The sequence below is a fragment of the Hemitrygon akajei genome, chromosome 20, assembly GCF_048418815.1.
Source record: "Hemitrygon akajei chromosome 20, sHemAka1.3, whole genome shotgun sequence".
Lineage (NCBI taxonomy): Eukaryota > Metazoa > Chordata > Chondrichthyes > Myliobatiformes > Dasyatidae > Hemitrygon > Hemitrygon akajei.
In genome coordinates, this window is record NC_133143.1 from 35,143,822 (window position 1) to 35,164,749 (window position 20,928).

Consider the following 20,928-nt stretch of genomic DNA (forward strand, 5'->3'; position numbering starts at 1 on the left):
TGATTTTTTGTGTTCTGCCCTTAGGGAGTCCTCATAACCTGAATGTTGGAGAGCAACGGGATATAGTGCAAGACTTCCGTGAATTTCTTCAGTCTCCAAGTAATACAGCTGCAGGCAGCCTGAGTCGAAGTGCTGAAAACTCCTAGAGCATTCACAATAGTGAAAGTGAGCCACTTTGTTAAATGAAAAAATGGATTTTTCTTCTTTTTTCCCACAAAGACTCTTATAAGAGGAAACAGACCTTCAAGTGTCTTTCTAATGTAAGGTGATCATTTTCTAGTCTGAAATCTACTGAACTCAGGTTGTCTCCTGTTTTCTGGTTTAGCGTGAATTGAATGGGCGAAGTTTATTGGATTGTATAGTCGTGATCATGTCCAGTTTGTACAGAACAAAAGATATTCAGGCTATGTGGATTCCAGAATTTTCGCTTGGTTTGGTCTAGTAGGTATATGTTTAGCAGTTTTCAAAATATGTACAGACTTTAGAAAAAAAAATTGTATATAGAATTGTCTTGCCTTAATCTTGTTCTTAGCAATAGTATGCATTATCATATGTCTGCTTACCCTTTTCAAAACCATACTTGAGGATAATACATCACGACGAAGAATGTAAATTTGTACATCATTTCCTTCGTTTCTTGTCTGCACACCCCTATATTCCAGATAGTATTCTGGAGTGCTAGTGCAAACTATGTCAGTACTTGCAAATATCTTTAAAAGGTAAATCTGAAAAATAATGACACCCAAAGAGTTAAACTAATTTACAGATTCTGTAGAAGTTTGTTTCACTATGTATTTATTGTAATTTTTAAAGAATATACCACTGGGTGTGCTAAATGTAGAGAACAAATCATTTTAACAGAAAATCTAAATTGATTTATTGAAGCTGTGATGGATTTTTCAAATATTGTTAATAACAGATTTTATACCAATCTTGTGACTTCTTATGTAAACTCCCACTACTACAAGGTGCTGATCTAAGATTGTAACTGTTGTGATGCACCCCATCAACCAACATTTACCAGTCATTTGAAGATCTAACCTTGTGTAGAGTATGTGGTCATAAAACTATGCATAATAAAGGGAGGCTGTCCCAGATTTGTGCAGTGGATCTCCTACAGACAGCAATTGTAAGAAACTGACAGCAGTACCCTCAACAGACCTTTCCAATTTTCTGTCCTTAATTTAAATGGAAATAATTGGGAACAGCCTTTTACAAGGATGTCTTTTGACATGATATTTGCTCCACCATCATTTCATTCAGTCCAAGAAACATCATGCTTTTTATCTGTATTTCAAATCCCCAGCACTGCTACTGGTTTCACAATTACCTGTATTTTTAATGAAGTAGACATTTAATACTGGGCTGACTTAACATACTGGTGATATTTTGTATTGTTTGGGAAAATTCACATGCAGCTTAATGTCTCCTCCATAGTTTTTGTTTTCTTGGGCTGTGCTAATTTATTCCTTTCCTTATGCCAGTGAGCAGTATACACAAAATATTTTAGATTCAGTCCGAGAAAGGAAGCACAAACATTGGAGCACAGTTTTCAAAGATTTGTCACACTTGCTGACAATAATATAAAGCGTACATACAAGTAATATTTTTTATTGAATAAATATAATCAACTAGATTCTGTTGATGTGTATATTATATTCCTAATATGAATTTTACTGTTTCATCAGTATCTAAAGACAGTTATCACTGAGCAATAAACCAGAACAAAACCACAGTTAAATTGAACCAGAAAGCTATGCAATAAAGCATTGAATTTTATCTAACGTTTTGACAATGACCAAATTGCTTTGATTATGAAATTTGAGATTTTCTTCCTTGAAATGTTGTTTTCTTTTGGGTCATGTGGTCAGGGTATAGACTTTCTAATTTATCTGTTCTTTACATCTGATTTGTGCCATTTAAGTTAGGCTGATTTTGTAAGTATTTGATTCAGCAAAGGTATCTTTAAAAATGATTCAGTCATTGTCCTTGCTGTTAAATTATAAGATTACTTTGAATTACCATTCACACCTGCTTTCTCTTATTACTGTGGGTTTTATATTTGATAAAAATTTAATTTTTATGGAAATTATCTGATGAATAGAATTTTATGCAAACTTTAGAATTAAATGTTCCAATCCAAATTAATTTAAAACTGAGCAAGAACTTTCATCATTGCAGGATGCATTCTTTCAAATTCTTGCTTTTATTTAATCGTTATGCTGATGAATCAGAACATTGAGAGCTCAAGCCCCACTCTGGGAACGAAGCATATCATCTAGTCAGACCTATAGTCATTGAATTATTAAGGGATTGATGTGTTGTCAGAGGTGTCATCTTTGAGCTGAGGTATTAAACTGCTTCTGTTAAATGGTGTGTGTAAAGATTCCCTGGCGCTATTTGAATTCTGCAATTGTCCCAACAATTATCCTTCACCAAACACTAAAGAAAAATTGTTGCTCATTTCTCTCATTGCTATTTGAAGGACCTCCAATGCACAAGTTTTCATCCACATTTGCTTGATTAACATCAGTTACTCCTTTTCAAAAATACGTAATTGGGCATAAAGCACTTTCGGGTGCCTTGAAGGTATGAATGACATTGTATAAATGCAGATGTTTCTAAATTAGATTCATAATGATCATGACTGGTTTTCAGTTCAATAACATGTTACTGAAAAATGCTCATCTTTTTATGCATTTATTTCTTCCTTTTCTCTGTACTCTTTTTACAACAGATGTGGATTAGTATTTTACTGTGTTTTTAAGCATACAGTAAATTTCCACTTAAGGAAGCAGTTTAATCAAAAAATATCTGAATATGTCTAAATTACTTTGCCGTCTACTGTTTGTCTGAAAGAAGGCTGCTAATAGAACTGTTTTGTTGAAGGCAAGTTGTATATATGGTATAAACTATATAATAAATATGCTGGAAATTTTACTGATAAATCCTCGTTTTTACGTTCTGCATAAATGTCCACAGAAAGCTAATTACAATACATCTCTCCATCAATGACATTTATTGTGATCAAAATTAAAACAGACACAGGCAAAAGAAGATGACTGATCATTCTCCCCATGTGTATTTCTATGCTTTATCAGAATACTACTACTTTGCCTTTTTCCACCGCACGGATGTGAATTACTCCCATCTAACATCTTAATCATGCGAATTCATTCTTGCTGTCCTGGCTAATATTTATACTCAGCTAACTGAAAAAAAATTACTGAGAGTGATTATAAAATCCTTGTTAAATTGACTGTTGTATTTCTTACCTTTCAACATTGCTTTTAAAAGTATAATCTCACTGGGATGTTTTGTCATGAAATAACACCTACATAACAATGTTCAGTTATATTTGTCACAACATCAAAGTATGATAGGTTTTGTGTGATGCTATATACTTGCATCCAATGGGAAACTGCGGTCTTGTGTATTCAGTATATCATCTAATTTTGTAATTGAGTAAGTACAGATTCAATCATGTGTGAAGGGCTGTTTGGGATCCTAATAACAAAATATGAAAGCAATCAACATGTTCCTTAGCAACACACACAAAATGCTAGAGGAACTCAGCAAGTCAGGCAACTTCTATGGAAAAGAGTAAACAATCGACATTTTGGGCGAAGACCCTTCTTCAGGACTGGAAAGGAAGGGGAAGATGCCTGAATGAAAAGGTGGGGGGAGGGTGAAGAGACGGGCTAGAAGTTGATAGGTGAAGCCAGGTGGGTAAGAAAGGTCAAGAACTAGAGAAAAAAGGATCTGATAGGGAGAGGAGAGTGGACAATTGGAGAAAGGGAAGGAGGAGGGGACCTGGGGAAAGTAATAGGCAGGTGAGAAGAAGTGAAAGGTCAGAGTGGGGAATTTGGTCGCAGAAATGAGAAATCGATATTCTTGCTATCAGCTTGGAGAGTATCCAAACAGAAAATAAGTTGTTGCTCCTCCACCCTGAGCGTGACCTCGTCTTGGCACAAGAGGAGGCCATGGATTGACACATCAGAGGAGGAATGGAAATAAGAAATAAAATGATTGGCCACTGGGAAGTCATGCTGATGGTACGGAGGAGCTCAATGAAGCAGTCCCCCAATTTATGACGGTCTCACTAATGTAGAGGAGGCTACATCGGAAGCACTGGTTACGATAGATGACCCCAGCAGATTCACAGGTGAAATGTTACCTCACCTGGAAGGACTGTTTGGGGCCCTGAATGGAGGTGTGTGGGCATGTGTAGCACTGAGGCCACTTGCAGGGATAAGTGCCATGAGAGAGATCAGTGGGGAGGGATGAATGAACAAAGGAATTCTGGAGATAAGTTTCGTGATACGATCCCTTTGGAGATGGCAGAAGTTGCAGAGGTTGATGGGGTGGTAGGTAAGGACAAGAGGGACTCGATCACTATTATGACGGCGGGAAGATAGGGTAAACGTGAATGTACGGGAAATGGAGGAGATGCAGATTAGGGCAGCATCAATAGTACAGGGAGGGAAACCCCATTCTTTAAATGCTCCCTTTAATGTTTCACGTGGATTTGCCATCGTCTTCTTCAATAAGAGTCAGGACATTAAAGACTTGTATGAGTTTGGAAATCCTGAACATCTTCATAGCTATTCAATGTGGCCTCCTCAATTTTGCTCCTACTATATAGCACAAATGTCCTGCCACTCGGGAATCTGCCTGTGTCAGATTAGATGATGCAGGAACAGCAACTCTTATTATTTATTTTAAATATCTCTCTGTCTATTCAAAGATTCAGTTGCCCTGCTCTTTCCACTCACCAGGACCCAGTTCCTGCACTTTTTCTCCTGCCAACGGCCTTGTTCCTCTTTTCCATTTTCCTGGTTCCCACACTCCCATTAACCTTACTTAGTTGACTATAATATGATTCTGAGTAACATCAAAATAATGTGAATTAAAAGTGTTGAGCTATTAATAAATATAGCACCTAGTAGTCCAGACAACCTGCAGGTCTAGCATCACTGAATCCTGAGTATATTAGATATTTTACTCTATAATAATTTAACTTAATTAACTCTTAGTATAAATGTGTTTTCATTTAAACTAAGTAATCATTGTTTTGAAAGTTTGATGCAAAAATTATTGTATGTTTTTAAACCTACTCCTAATTATCTGAATTGCACATCCTGTTGAACTGGCTAATTGTTTCAACATTTTTATATAAGGGAAGCCTCAGGAATTCATTGCAAATCAAACCAGCACCAAAGGTTTATTTGGTTCTTTAGTATCCTGCTCATGTTTTGATGAGAAACATTTGTATACAATGTATGCATAGTCCACTGTCTCTCCACTCCAGACTGGGGATAGACACAGCTCAAACACCATCTAAAATTCACTGATGGCACCACTGTTGTTGGCAGAATCTCAGATGGTGACAAGGAAGTCTAGGAGTAGGGTGGATCAGCTGGTTGGGTGATATCACAACAACAGCCTCACAACCAGTGTCAGCAAGACCAAATTGATTGTAGACATAAGGGAAGTTCGGAGAACACTCAGCATTCCTCATTGAGGGATCAGCAGTGGAAAGAATTACCATTTTCAGGTCCAGGGTGTAAAAATCTCAGAGGATTATCCTGGGCCCAACAAATTGATGCAATCACAAAGAATAGAGCCAGCAGCTCATAAGAAGGTTTGAGGAAATTTGGTATGTTACCAAGTCTTGCAAATTTCAACAGATGTACCATAAAGAGCACACTGACTGGTAGCATCATAGTCTGGTATGGAGCCTCCAATGCCCAAGATCACAGGGAGCTCCATTACACACTCAACCATCAATGACATCTTTAAGAGGCAGTGGCAAATAGGTGGCATACATCATTAAACACCCTCACCATCCAGGAGTTGTCCTCTTTGCCTTACTACCATTGGGGAGGTGGTACAGATACACTCAATTGTTTTACATATAGCTTCATGCCATATGTCATAAGATTCCTAAACAGTCCATGAATAGCACCTGATTATTTGTTTCTTGCACTGTTTATTTATCTTCATAATTTAATGACTTGCACCATACTCTGCCTCAGATCAACAAATTTCACAACATATATTAGTGATAATAAACTTGATTCTGAAACATCTGGACTAAAGTCCCAAGACTTCAGTATCATATTACAAGCAGTGAGCTGAAAAATCTTCATTAACTCTCTATGAAAGGTATCAAATGGACCAGGGGGATTTTTAAAGCATTCTGCATAATTCAAAAATATGACCAGTCTCCAATCCAAGCTATTTAAATGAGATTGTCATCAATTGTATTTCAATCGCTGAATTGGCTCTGCTCATGTGATGAAGAGATCCTGATAACCCGCTGTACATGGTTTGGGAATATTAACACAGGAGAGGAGAAGAGAGAATGATACACCCATGATGGTAAATTTCCCTTGCTCTCCTCTTCCCTACGGTCCAGACAATTGTAAAGAACTACAACATAGCAACTGTTGCACTTGCACAAAACTGCTTTGTGGAAATAGGTGAGGATATAGTTATGAGATATGTAAAAAGATCAGTAACTTTGATTTAAAAACACATTGAGTAATTACAGACACAGACCAAAAAAAGGCTTAAAAATGGCCTGATTCACCATTTGACGTGATAACAAAAGATCGTCTAATTCAGTACTATGTTTGTACTTTCTCCCATACACCGTGATCCCTGAAGCATTGTTCTTGAATATTTTAATGTCTTGGCCTCTACTTCCAGGTGAAATTATTTTCCTGATCTCTGATCTAAATGATTATAACAAGTATTTTGAGGATGTGACCTCTAGTACTCAATTCTCTTGCCATTGCAACCATCTTCCCCATATCTAGTACTGTTTGATTTTTACTAGTTTCTTTGTGATCCCTTCTCATTCCTATTAGCTCCAGTGACTTACAGCCTAATCAACTCCGCCTCTTGTTATTCATTAGTTCTGCTGAACCAGAAATCAGTCCAGTAAACCTTCATTTCACCCCCCTCCCCCGGTAAGAACAGCCCATCTCAAATAAAGAGACCAAAATATCACAAAATTCAAAAATGCAAGATATTAGATTAATAGATTTCACCAGTTGATGAAAGATCATCTGAGGTGAATGAGTTACCAATTGCAAGGTCTTCATTTCTAAAATGCAAGTAAAAGACCTTCCCAATATGTAAACAACAGAAATATTGGTTATGCATTTAAGCAGGGTGCCATTTCAAAGTGTCCTATTTCAAATATATTCCATTACACATTCCCAAAGTTGTGTATTTTAGAGTTAGATGTAATTAAGTACCAATTTATCCATAGCAACTAATCATAAATGTGAATATGAAACAAAATTATAATGCAAGAAATTCCATTCAAAGTTCTTGGCTTTTTAGAATGGTGTGAATATATCAAATCACAAATTTAATAAATGGGCAATTACTAATCTATTGATATAAAATCCTTTTCTTGATACTATGTAGAAATTTCTTTGGGGAGTCAGGAAATGGCAGAAATTTTATTCAAATATTTTTGTCGAACACTCACAAAGACTTAGCATGGAAGCAGGGTCTTCAGCTTAGTGGTCTCTGCTATATCATCAGCCACCCATTTACATATGCCTGACTTCATCCAATAAGACATTAAATGGAAGTAATGGAGAACAACAGGTGAATTAATGGAGTGATGAAAGAAATTGGCATTGCGAAGCCTTTGAGATATACTGTACAGCATAGAAAGAGGCCATTCAGTCCTCTAAGAGAATGGCACAAAGCTAGGAGGCGTTGTTGATAGTGATGAAGGTTATTGTAGATTACAGGGGGATCTTGAACAGTTAGGGAAAACATTTACGATTATAAAAGGCAAAGATGGTAATAATCTTTTACCTGGGGTAGGGAAGACCAATATGAGAGACCTTAGCAACACACACAAAATGCTGTAGGAACTCAGCAGGTCAGACAGCATCTATGGAAAGGAGTAAACAATTGTCATTTTGGACCAAGATCCTTAGAGGATAAAGACTTAAAAGAGATCTGAGGGCAACTTTTTCCATGCAAAGGATGGTGAGTATTTGAAATGAGCTGTCAGAGGAAGTTATTGAGGCTATACATTTAAGAAGCACTTGGATAGGTACATTGAGGAACAGGGTTTAGAGAGATATGGACTAAATGCAGGAAATTGGGACTAACTTGTTTGGCATGGTGGTTGGTATGGACACATTGAGCAGAAGGTCCTTTGTCCATGCTGTATTATTCTATGCCTCTGTCCAACTATTTTTAACCCATTTACACTAATTCTATATTAATTTCATTTTGTTCTCCCCACATACTCATCAGCTCCCTCATATTCTACCACTCACCTACACACCAAGGTCAATTTTGCAGTGACCACCTACCAAGCCGCAAATCTTTGGGATAGTGGGAGGAACTTGACAATGAAACAGGAAGAACACACACAGACACTACAGAAGCAGCACCAGAGATCAGGACTGACCGCCAGGTTTCTGGTGCTGCAAAGCGGTGGCTCTTCTTAGCTGTGCTAGTGTGCTGGCCTTAAACATTGAGAAAAATTAACGGGACTGAAATGGCCAATAGTTCCCAATATTTTGGAAGCGGAGCTATTAAAGAATGTGGACACTATGTAAGTTATTATTTTCCAGATACTCCATTGATTCTAAATTGGCTCTGACAGTTTGGAAGAGATCAAAGTTAACTCCTCTATTTTATAAAACAAAAGGAGAAATATAGACCAATTATTCTGACAATTAAACAATTTTACCAATCAATTACTAAGGAAGTGGTAATAGCACTTGGAGAATAGTATGTTTGGCGAGAGTCCACAAAGACCTATGAAAGGAAATTTGTTTTTGACATCATTTGGATTTTATTTGATGTAATTAACAGGAAAGACAAGGGAGAAAATTGAGGGGGTGCATTTGGACATTCAAATGGCTTTTGATAAGATACCAACAAGATTTTATGAAAGAAAATTATAACATGCTTTAGAGTATCAGGGTAATATGCCAGTTTCGATTGAGGATTCATTGAGGGTAAGAAAATAACACGATTAAGCAAGGTTCTCTTATGGATTGGTAAGTTACATCTAAAGGGATACTGTGGGAATGGAGGCTCAGATCTTCACAATCTGTATCAATGATCTGATATAAGACATAAGAGCAGAATTAGGCCACTCAGACCATCGAGTCTGCTCCATTCTCCTGTCTTCTCCCAGAAACCTTTGATGCCCTGACTAACCAAGATCTATCAACCTCTGCTTTAAATATACCAATGACTTGGCCTCCATAGCAGACTGTGGCAATAAATTCCACAGATTCACTAACCTCTGGCTAAAGATATACCTTTCCACCTCTGTTCTGAATGGACATTCTCTTTTCTGCGGCTGTGCCCTCAGCATCTAGATTCACCCACTAAAGGAAACATCCACTCAATTTAGGTCTTTCAATATTTATTAAGTTTCAATGAGAACCCCCCTCATTTATCTAAACTCCAGTGAGTACAAGCCTGGAGCCATCAAATGCTCTTCATATGCTAACCCTTTCATTCCTAGAATCATTCTCATGGACTGCCTCTGGATCCTCTCTAATGCCAGCAAATTTTTTTTAGATATGGGCCCAAAACTGCTCACAATGCTCCAATTGCCTTATAAAGCCTCAGCATCAAATTATTGCTTTTATGTTCTATTCCTCTTAAAATGAATGCTAACATTGCTTTTGCCTTCCAACACAGCCCACAAGTTAACCTTTAGGGAATCCTGCACAAGGACGCCCAAGTCCCATTGCACCTATGATTTTTGAATTTTCTCCCTGTTTGTAAAATAGTTTACACTTTTATTCCTTCTACCAAAGTGCATGACCATATACTTCACTACAATATATTCCATCTGCCACTTCTTTGCTCATTCTCCCAATCTGTCTAAGTCCTTCTGCAAACTCCCTGCATTCTCAACACGACCCAACTCTCCATCTATCCTTGTATCATATGCAGACTTGGCCACAAAGCCATCAATTCCATCATCAAAATAATTAGCTTGAAAAGAAGTGGGCTCAACACCAACCGCTGCAGAAAACCAGAAAAGGCTCACTTTATTCCCACAATATGCCTCCTGCTAGTCAGTCAATCTTCTATCCATGATAGTACCTTTCCTGTAATACCATGGGCTCTTTCCTACCTTGTTAAATAGCCTCATATGTGGCACCTTGTCAAAAGCCTTCTGAAAATCCAAGTACATCAAATCCATGTCTCTCCTTTATCTATTCTGCTTGTTATTTCCTCAAACAATTACAACAGATTTGACAGGCGAGATTTCCCCTTCAGAAAACTATGCTGTCTAAGGCCTATTTTATCACATGCCTTCAAATACCCCAAAACATCATTCTTAATAATGGACTCCAATATCTTCCCAACCACTGAAATCAGGCTAACTGGCCTATAATTTCCTTTCTTCTGCCTCTCTCCCTTTTAAAAGAGTGGAGTTGCAATCTTCCAGTCCTACAGAACCAATCTGGAATCTAGTGATTCCTGAAAGATCATTACTAATGCCTCCACAACCTCTTCAGCTACCTCTTTTAGAATCCTGAGGTGTAGTCTGTTTTGTCCAGGTGACTCATCTATCTTCAGACCTTTCAAATTCCCAAGCATCTTCTCCTTAGTTATAGCAACTACACTCACTTCTGACTCTGACAACCTCAAATTTCTGCCATGCTGCTAATGTCTTCAACAGTGATGACTGAAGAAAAATACATAATTCATTTTGTCTGCCGTTTCTTTGTCACCCATTACTACCTCTCTAGCATCATCTTCCAGCAGTCCAGTGTCCTCTCTTGCCTCACTTCTACTCTTTATGTATTTGAAAAGTCATTTAGTATCCTCTTTCATATTATTGGTGAAATTCATATTTTCTTTCCTTACTGTTTTATTCGTTGGTTTCTGATGGGTTTTTAAAAGTTCCGAATAACTTTTAATAACTTCCCATTTGGAATAACTTCCTGCTATTTTTTGCTATATTATATGCCTTCTGTTTTGCTTTTATGATGTCTTTGACTTCACTTGTCAGCCATGATTACTTCATCCTCCCTTTAGAATACCTTTTCAACTTTGGGATGTATCTATCCAGCACTTTCCGAATTGTCCCAGAAACTTTAGCTATTGCTGTTCTGCCATCATCTCTGATAGTGTCCCCTTCCAATCAACTTTGGGCAGCTCCTCTCTCATACCTCTGTAATTCCCTTTACTCCACTGTAATGTTGAAACATCTGACTTTATCTTCTCCCTCAGAAACTGTAGGGTGAATCCTATCATATTATGATCACTGTGTCCTAAATGTTTCTTTACCATAAGCTTCCTGATCACATCTGATTCATAACATAACATAACACCCAATCTAGAATTGCCTTTCCCTTAGTGGAGAGGTCCAGATCTTAGATATTCCATTACTTGGGGGTTATGTTACTTGGGGGTTTAGTATTTTTTCTTTCTTATTTCATTGATACTGTTTTTAAATGTCTCTAACAGTGACTAATTTCAAAAGTACTTCATTAGCTATAAAAAGATGTAGGACATTTCCAAGATTGTGAGAAATACAAATCCTTTTATTTCCTGCGTTGAAACAAACCGTGCGTTTTATGATGATCACAACACTTCTGCTTTATTGCAGATTTCAATGAGCCATTATCCTTCGCTCCCAAATGTATGATTTGGTGCGAGATGTCATGAATCTTGTATATTTATTCCGCAAAATGCGCCTAAAGAAACAAATAATTTGGGAATTGTTTCACGCTCGTTCGGTGGGATTTTGCATTGTACCTCGTTCACTGACTGGCTTCCCTCCAGCGCAACTTCCAAATTTTTTTATACTGGCTCCAAATATTTTTAAGGTATTGAACGAAACTGAATGCGTGTGAGTTTGAATAAGTGTCATTTGTTTCAGGTGAGCGCTAGGACCCGGAGCTGTGCCAAGGAGTAACTAGCAGTTTCCATAGTGTTATATGGATTTCAATGTTTCCAGCAGTGAGCGGCTGCCCAGAGACGCAGGGCGGGCGGTTCGCGTCCCTGAGCCATCTTAGGCCATCGCAAGAGGCAGAATACTGTTTGCCATTTCGCTTCGTGTGTGTGTGCGCGCGCGCGCGCGTAATCCCACTTCATTTTTTTTTCGGTGTGCATTTTAATTCGTTAGATCGCTAGGGCACTATTTACTGGAAATGTACGAAAGCCTAGGAACAGAATGGCAATGTGACGCCTAAAACGCCTGTACAAAGGAGACTGAGGTGAGTTACTGACGCTTGCTGGAAATGCGCGTATCCTAGGAACAGAATGGCAAAGTGAAGCGAGAAACGCCCCTGTACAAAGCAGACTGAGGCGAGTACGAACATGTTTGATAAACATATTTAAAGTCCGGAATGTTTAATTTGTGTAGTACGTAAAACAACGCTATCCGCAGTTAAGTTGTAGCGCACTGTTACTTGTTCTCCTTCTCATTAAACTACTCAATTTTTTTTGAGGGGATGGAATCGACAGTCAAACATTGTTATCACGAAGTAACAATCCGCTAGAGATCACCCAACCCTCTTAAGGCAATGGATTGATTTGTTGAAGTCTCGCTGTTGTTGATGCTTTATGATTTATATTAGTAAAAGGAATTGTGGCGGGTTGGGAGTTTGGTCAATTCGACTTGCGCGAAATTTCCAGCTGAAACTCCCAGCACCTTTGTAACCTGAGAAGAACCTTTTTCCAACCATTTCTATCACGTGATTTGTGCTGAGGGCAGAAGGAACTTGGGGTGAGCGTGCACGTGTGGCTTGGGGGGGTTGTCTGAGGTGCTTGACACAAATTTGCAATCTATAATTGATTGTAGTTATCTGAAAGCTGTAACCAAATGGGAATGGCGTTCTCTAATGCCTCTTCGTGAAGATATACTTAATGGAGAATGTGGTGCCCACAGTAAAATGGGAAGAGGCCAATGTACATCGAATCAAGTACTTTGAACAAGTGTGACCTTATTTTTATTTTTATTTGATTCATCATTTAAGCGTTGCCGTGGGCTCTCTCATTTTCATATCACGTTATGAGAAGTATGTAAATTTATTATAGGGTGACTTTTCTAAATGTAACCTATTCTGGCATCAAACCTCAGGTACAGAATTGTAACTAAGTTATGCTGAAGGTGTCTTGTCCCTCTTGAATCCCAGTTAAAATGATTAAATTACTATAATGATTTTAGGACGTTTTAAATAGCTTTGCAGTGAATTAAGTACTTCTGAAGTATAATTATCTTTGGAGTGCAGGGAAACGTGGAAGTCTTCCTTGTGTATTTTAAATGTCTGAAATTGCATTGAAGTAAGACCAAAACTGTCTTCAAGTTATGAGCATTAAGGGCTAAATGTTGGTTAAGGTACCAGTGAGAAGTAACCTGCTTTTCTTGAAATCAATACCACAGAATTTTAATATCAGCCTGACTTAAATGTCTTTTAAACAGATGAAATATTTGACAGTGCAGTATTTCCCTTAGACTCAGCCCTTGGATAAAGGGCTCCAATCATTTCACCTGGACTAACATAGCAGATTATGTGACTTGAGCACTTTATCCAAAGTGTTCACTTTAAAATTATAATATTGCCAACACTAAAATTAGAATTTCATTCCCACCACATCAGGGCACTTGAAAGGGTAAAGAGATCCAAATTCTTGATTATGTAAAGAGTAACACTGGAGTCATTGGAGTATAAAGAAAATAGAGGGCAATGTCCAAACAGCCCAGTAACAATTTGGTTTGTTGGCTGAAGATATTATTTTTATTTGAATATCAGTTTGCAGACACTTGAACAATATTTTTCTTAGAAATTCTTTATGAAAATGTGTACTCTTAGCACAATAATATCTCGTCAGGTAACACAGCTTCAGCGGTTCTGTTAGCTTTCTGAGTGAAATATTAGGCATGATTTTAATTCTGATCCAGGAGGATATTTGGATGCAAATTTGAGATGATTTTTTTCTTCATGGTGGTTTTTTTCAACTTGCACACTTTGGGGTAAATAAACAATGTTTTACAGCATTTGAATTTGCAGAACAGCTGGCTGTGGTTAACAAGTTGCATTTTAGCCAAAGCAAATTAGTGTGTCTATTGTGAGAGATGCCAGCCGATGGTGTAGTGGCATTAGCACTGAACTTCAAGCTAAATGGTCCGGGTATCAAATCCAGCTGGCTCCTTGTGCACTTTCTAGTTGAGCTAGCAACTTGGCCTCGGGAAAAGAAAAACAGGCAATTGCTGAGGAAATGACTAAAATGCCGCCAGATGCGCCACAAGCTGCGAAAAGGGACGACAATTGTGAGATCCCCAGTCTAGGTTGAACCAGCTTCATTGATACCTTCTCTTTCACCACAGAGGCTGTGATGAGGTCTGGAACTAAGCTTCAGTGAGCAGTTTTATCAGTGTCTAAGAGCTCGTTGACAGGACTATCATCATTTTGCAGTTTAAGATAAACTGGCTGGTAGTTAACCAGGATGGGTTTATCTAACCTTTTCTAACTAGGACGTACTTAGGTAATTTTCCCAATTTTCAGCAAGATGCCACTATCAAAACATTACTTGAAGAGCTTGGTGATTTGGAGATGTTGCTGTTGACTACACTGTGTTCATTTCTATGTGCATCACCTCAGATCTTGAAGGAATCAGTCTCTACAGTAAAACCTGAGCTAATAATTGTCTTTGTGCTTTGTATGTTTCATTCAGTCTTCAACAAGGAAAGTCCAGTCACATTCTCTTGATCTGATACTTTGCTATCACTGAATTCCTACGCTAAGTAGCAAAAAGGTGACCATTGATCTGAAACCCCATCATCCAGGACTCTGGCTACAGGGACAAGTCTTAGAAGTTCAGCAGCAAATGTTAGCTCAGCTTCATTTGCGCCTGAACCGTATGATCTGAACTGCAGCTTCTGTGACCCTTGGACCACAGCATTGATGTGATTTCATTCTACGTCCATTCAAACAAAATATGGTGCATTTTCTGATGATTTTGAAGATGAGATGTTTGAAAATACCTCTATTGTTAATGAGCTTAATTTCAGGAACGTGCTTATTTTACCAAGGAGGAATGTCTTTATGTCATTGAAGGTGAATTCTGTGAGATCTGGACTTTGCTCAAGTAATGATAATGATACTGAGGTGCGAGTATTCATTACAGATATTAACAAGGTAGATGTTGAGCTGTTCTCAGGAGCGAGAGAGTCATGAATAAGGGGATATACAATGCTGTGTAGAAGTCTTGGGTACCTTAGATATTTTTATATGGTTTCAGATGGCATGGCCTTCACGGAACCCTGATCTTAACATTATCGAGGCTGTCTGGGATTACCTGGAGAGACAAACAAGCGAGACAGCCAAAGTTTGCGGAAGAACTGTGGCGAGTTCTCCAGGATGCTTGGAACAACCTACCAGCTGCTTTTCTAATAAAACTGCACAACAGTGTACTTAAGTGTATTGGTGCAGCTTTAAAGGCAATGGGTGATCACAACAAATATTGATTTGATTTTTGTTTTTTTTTACTGTTCTATATAGTAATTTTTTTGATATTTAGAAACTTTTCCTTTCATTATTTTTGAAAGCACCTTCACTTAACAGATTTTTTTTTTACATGTGCCTAAAACTTTTACACAGTACTGTAGATAACAAAATAAAGGGCCAGACCATTAAAATTGGGATGCTGAGAAACTACTTCTGAGGGTGGTTAACCTCAGGAACCGCTCCAGATGGTGGTGAAGGCCATACCTTTTTGTTGTTGCTCATCCATTAAGTCGTGTCCAACTATTCGTGACCGGGTTTGTTTTCCTTGGTGTGAAGACAGAGGGAGAGCGGTTGACTTGATTTACTTACGTATGTTCAATTATGAAGGGCATAGTTCAGCCTTAGAACTAGAGAGCGCACATTTAATGTCGGATGACTTGCAAGGGATCTGAGGGTTTTTGTTTTGCAAGTAGTGAGCAGTTGAAATCTGGAATTCCTTACCTGAGTGAGTGCTGAAGAATGTATTCTCACAACATTTAAGAACTATTTAGATGAGCACTGGAAAGACGGGCATAGAAGGCTAAAGGCTGAGTGCTGAGAAATTATATTGCTGTGGAAAGGTTTTAGATGGCTCGTGTAGACATGATGGGCCAAAAGGCCTCTTTTCCTGCTCTGACTCTTTGGGCTTCATAATGAACATTGATTGAGTGTAGCACCACAGATTCCCTGCTGCGTTTACTTAGAAATTTGGTAAGACAGCACAGGGACTATTGTGTGCAGTTTTGAACTCCTCATCCAATAAAAGATGTATTTGCTACAGAGTAGGTGCAGTAGACATTTGCCAGACCGATTCCTTGACTGATGTAAGCAGGTTAAGTGAGTCAGCTTTCTGTTCAGTAGAATTTAGAATGCCTGAATACTTGATTGAAACTTGCAGAAGTTCTCACTGTATGGTGATCGTTTTTGCATTCATGTTTACTTCCTGGTTTTATGGTCTGCGTGGCCCCGGTGAAGATTAGTCAAAGAGCTTCGCTGCTGAATGTCTCCACAGGAAAATGTTTTTTCAGAAGAACTATTTTGGACAATCTTATTGAAGGTAGACAGGGACAGTAGCTGCTGCTGTGTTCTGCTATGTTGTAAACATTAGGCTGTGTTACTTATTTTATCAAGTGGCTGTGCGGGGGGTGGGGGAAAGATTTTATTGACGCCTTAGGCACATGACCATTTACAGTCTAGTAGTTTCTAACGCAATGGCTTATCACATTACTTTTACCATTGCTGGTGCCTATTTGATGTAATGAGTATCTTGATCTAAGCAACACACACAATGCAGGAGGAACTCAGCAGGTCAGGCAGCATCAATGGAAAAGAGTGAACAATTGATGTTTTGGGCCGAGACCCTTCAACAAGACTTGAGAGATCTTGGCCCAAAATATCCTCCAGCATTTTGTCTGTTGCTTGGATTTCCAGCATCTGCAAATTTTCTCTTGCAAGTTTGGTAAGTGAGTGGTCACTGAGGGATGCAATTTGGACACAACTTAAAAAGTTAAACAAATCTTGTGCCTTTTCATTCAGATTCTGCTAAAATACTACAGTTGCTGGGAATCTGATGCAAAACCCAGAAAAAAAAATCTGGAAATATTCAGCTGTGTGCCCAATGCAAGAGGAATGGATAATTAGATGATGCACTATCATTTGGAAATGTTCATGAACAGTCACCTGCTGTTGGGATGAAACTCTCCTGCATTTGTTGACTCTATACGGTATCATGTGAACTGAATTTAAGATACAATGTGTGGACTCGGCCCAAATGTATGATAGAACCGGGAAGTGCTCTTCCAGCACTTGTTGTTCGAGCTTGTACAGACTTTTTATTCTTGTCATTATTCCCTGAACAATGCAGTGTAACAACTATTTTACATAGCATTTACATTGTATTAGGTATTACGGTATAAGTATATAGAGAAGATTTAAAGTATACGGGAGGATGTGCGTAGTTACTGTAGATTGGGACCGAAAAAAATCGGAAGTTCTACTAAGTAAGTCGGAACAGGTACATCCGGTATTATTTGGTGTCAGTTAGGCAAACGTTTGTCTTAGTATATAGTATATATTTTACCTTTCTATGCATATAAAACAATTAAGAACGTATGTTTCAGCGCCAGGCTCGGGAACGAAAGTTCCCGAGTTCGATCCAGTGACAGACAACTTCTGAGCACGCTCTCTATCCGTGCCTGGTTGATGTGGAGGATCAAAAACCCAATAATTAAACCACTGCTTAGTAATAATTGTCACTTTCATCGCGGCAGGGCCTTTCTCACTTTATCCTTTAAAATTGTTCCGATCGTTGATCGACTGTAGCCTAACGCTTTTCCAATGACTGATGGTGTTTCACCTCTTTCTGATTGCTTTATTATTTCCACTTTATTTTCAATGGTGATTATTTTCATGAACAGAAACACTGCGGATTCACAGCTGTGCCGCTAGGTCCCAATGTCCACTGCACTGAGACGGGTTAAATAAGGTCTGGGGTTCCGCTGGGTCCTAAGGTCCACCGGATTGAGACAGGTTGAATAATGGACTTGAGTATCCGCGAGGGGTCCCTGGACCAATCCCTCGCGGATAAGGAAGGCCGACTTTATTGAATCTGTTTCAGTGCTTTCCAGATCATACAAAGCATGCTGTGCTCTTTTTAATCCATTATCTGTCTGATTTGTTTCTCAATGGTGTTTAACTCAATGACTTGTGATGGCAAACCCTCATTATATTAGAAAATGTTTCTGCTCATTAACTCTACTTTTCAGGTCTTTTCGGAGTATTCTGCAAACCAATAGTCCTGTCAAGTGGATAAGATCAATTCAATATTGAGAACACAGGAAGTCTAGAACTGGAATAGATGGAAATAAGAAATGAAAGGACAGAAAGCACTGTTGGGCATAATTTGTAAACCAGGGTTTTTAACTGTGGTTGTATGCTTATTGCTATAAATCAGCAGCTCAGTAAGTATTTATCACTGCAATGATCTGTGGGTGTTGGACTTCCTATAGAGTGAACAAAATAAACAGAAAAAGAGCTTAGGTGATTTGGCTCAGGAAATGCAATCAAACATTCATAGTATGCTGAGCAAGCTTCCTAGGCCCAGGAGGTTTAATAAGTTGGAATCAATTAATCTTTTTTAAAAAATGATTAGTCATGGAAAAGGATGAGTGACATATAGACTGAAACTTGTATCTGAAAGCTAACATGTGGGGCAAGTTTGGACATTTGACTAACACAATGATAACAGTAATGGCAACTATAATTTATAGTTTTCATACAGTACGCATTCTACCATAGAACAAAAACTACCTGGTGAATGGTACTTGTGTAGGTAGCCAAAGAAACTGAGGATTCTATTCGATTACAGTGTTAATAAAAGCAACAGCAAGGCAGGTGATGGAAGGGTTTTAAAAGTTCGCTATAGGATAACCAAGAGTTGATGAAGAGAATGTCAGAAAATAGCAACAATTATAAGAACTGCCATAAGTAAGTAAAAACGAAAGGAAGGAAATGTCAAAAACAGCTGTGGATTCCTTGGAAGCTGTAAGAGAATTTTTTTATAGTTGGGAAGAACAAAACTGTGATTAAAGTCTTCATTCTAGAAGGCAGAGAAATTAAAGGAGCAGTAAGGCAGGTAAGGAAATGATCCTTCTGAAGGATTTAAAGAAACAAGTTGAGCAAGAAAGATTAGTGAAGTCTGCTTTCTATTGTTAAATGTTCATAATATTGATCACCTCATTCAATCTTGGCATAACCTTCTCCACTCTAAGAACGGTCCAATATTCTATTCTACATTGTTCCCCGGAACTTGATTTTTTTTGTGTGACTACTTGTGATTTCAAGGTCCTAGCGCACTTCGTGACCATTTGGCAATTGTTGTCTCGTGTACTGAGATAGAGTGAAAGACTTTGTTTTGCATGTAATTCATACAGATCATTTCAAAGCATAAGAACATTGAGGAAGTACTAGGGAAAAGCCATCAACAGAAAGCAGGTTATAGTGTTACACAGAAGTGCAGTACAGGTAAACAATAAAGTGCAGTGGCCATGACAAGGTAGCTTGTGTGGTCAACAATTCATTTTTCCTCATACAAGCGATCCATTCAGAAGCCTTGTACTATAAGATAGATAGAAGCTGTCCTTGGTGAAATGGTGCATTTTTTTCCCCCAAGGTTTCTTATCTACTGCTCATTGGGAGGGAGGAAATGAGCATATTTTTGGGATTGGGGGTTGCCTTTCTGGAACTGTAGAGGGCAGGCTGATATTTGTGATGGACTGTGCTGCGTCTGTGACTCTGCAGTTTATTAAAGTTTTGGGCAGAGCAGTTGTCAGATTTGGCTGTGCTGCATCTGGATACGATGCTTTCTATGGTGTATCTGTAAACATTGGTTAGAGTCAATGGCTTGGACCAGAAGAAGCTGTTGGTCATGTTTACATATAAGAACCTGAAATTCTCAACCATCTCCACCTCAGCACCACTGAAACGCTCAAGGGTGTGTGCTCTGCCCCACTTCCTGAAGTCCATGACCAGCTCTTTTGATGACATTGATGGAAAGGTTGTTGTTACGATACTAGGCTCTCAAATAACTGCTGTTTGAAATGCTATTGATGTATTATGTGTGTTGGTTTGGGAAATAAATCCAAGGCCAAAAATGGGGAGAACTTCCCTTCCATAGATATCTGTACTCGTCTGAGAGTCAGACTGGGTTGAGGTTTAAACATCCTGTATAAATGATAACATTTCAAAGAACTGTTCCTCACTCATTGCTCTTAAATTTGGTGAATGAAGTAAATGTAGTATCTATTAAATATATGCTTTATCTTATAAACCTCTACTAATCAATTGTAGAGATTTATAGTCATTCACTTCTGGGAACTTGGTTCTTTGACTATATCTGTGTGCCAGTAATCAGTAGTTGTATGTTTAAAATGGTACCGGTGTAACACTTTAAGCTGCTGATCAATTTTTAATGAATTTTTAATATTTCATCAATAAACAAATGGAACACTACTTTTTTAATTGCCTAATTTCTACCTTAAAATCTCCACTGCAATAAATGAATGAAAGGTATAATTATTTTTTCTTCATTTGGCTTCCATTTATATCAATATTTGGTGATGATTCAGTAATGAACCGAGTAAAGTGCATGCTCAAGGTCACAAGGGCTTTGCAATATTTAATTTCCTAATAGAATAGCTTATGCCGCCTTTTAAAGTGCCGATTTGTGGTTCTTTCTGAACTGATGCATGAAGTCAAGTGGCTTAAAGCTAAACGATTAATTTAAAATCAACTTCCAAAGGAAATACTGAGATGTGAAAAAAAAACTGATGCAACTATTATAGAGTTGTTGTCTGTATCACACTAGTTCTGTTCTTCAGTGTGCAATCCAGTTAGATCAATGCATGAATAATGG

At 38.2% G+C, this 20,928-nt stretch overlaps 2 protein-coding genes across 9 annotated transcripts in view; both read left to right on the forward strand.

Moving 5' to 3' along the window:
• brd9 (bromodomain containing 9) overlaps positions 1–2,948 on the forward strand; it is a 71,500-nt gene extending 68,552 nt beyond the window's left edge. For all 4 annotated transcript variants that reach the window (XM_073024152.1, XM_073024156.1, XM_073024153.1 and 1 more), the window contains one exon: positions 25–2,948. In XM_073024152.1, coding sequence (XP_072880253.1) covers positions 25–146 — 122 coding nt within the window. In that variant the 3' untranslated portion in view covers positions 147–2,948. The remainder of the gene's footprint in view (positions 1–24) is intronic.
• A 9,084-nt stretch (positions 2,949–12,032) lies between these two features.
• zdhhc11 (zDHHC palmitoyltransferase 11) overlaps positions 12,033–20,928 on the forward strand; it is a 123,090-nt gene continuing 114,194 nt past the window's right edge. Inside the window, exon 1 of one of the 5 annotated variants that reach the window (XM_073024161.1) lies at positions 12,033–12,333. Coding sequence is in view for 1 of the 5 variants with exons in the window: in XM_073024159.1 (XP_072880260.1) it covers positions 12,895–12,963 (69 nt within the window). In the remaining 4 variants the exon portion in view is untranslated. Of the gene's footprint in view, positions 12,334–12,639; positions 12,755–12,856; positions 12,964–16,542; positions 16,573–20,928 lie in introns of those variants that run through there. The other 4 variants (XM_073024160.1, XM_073024162.1, XM_073024159.1 and 1 more) reach the window with 4 other exon arrangements.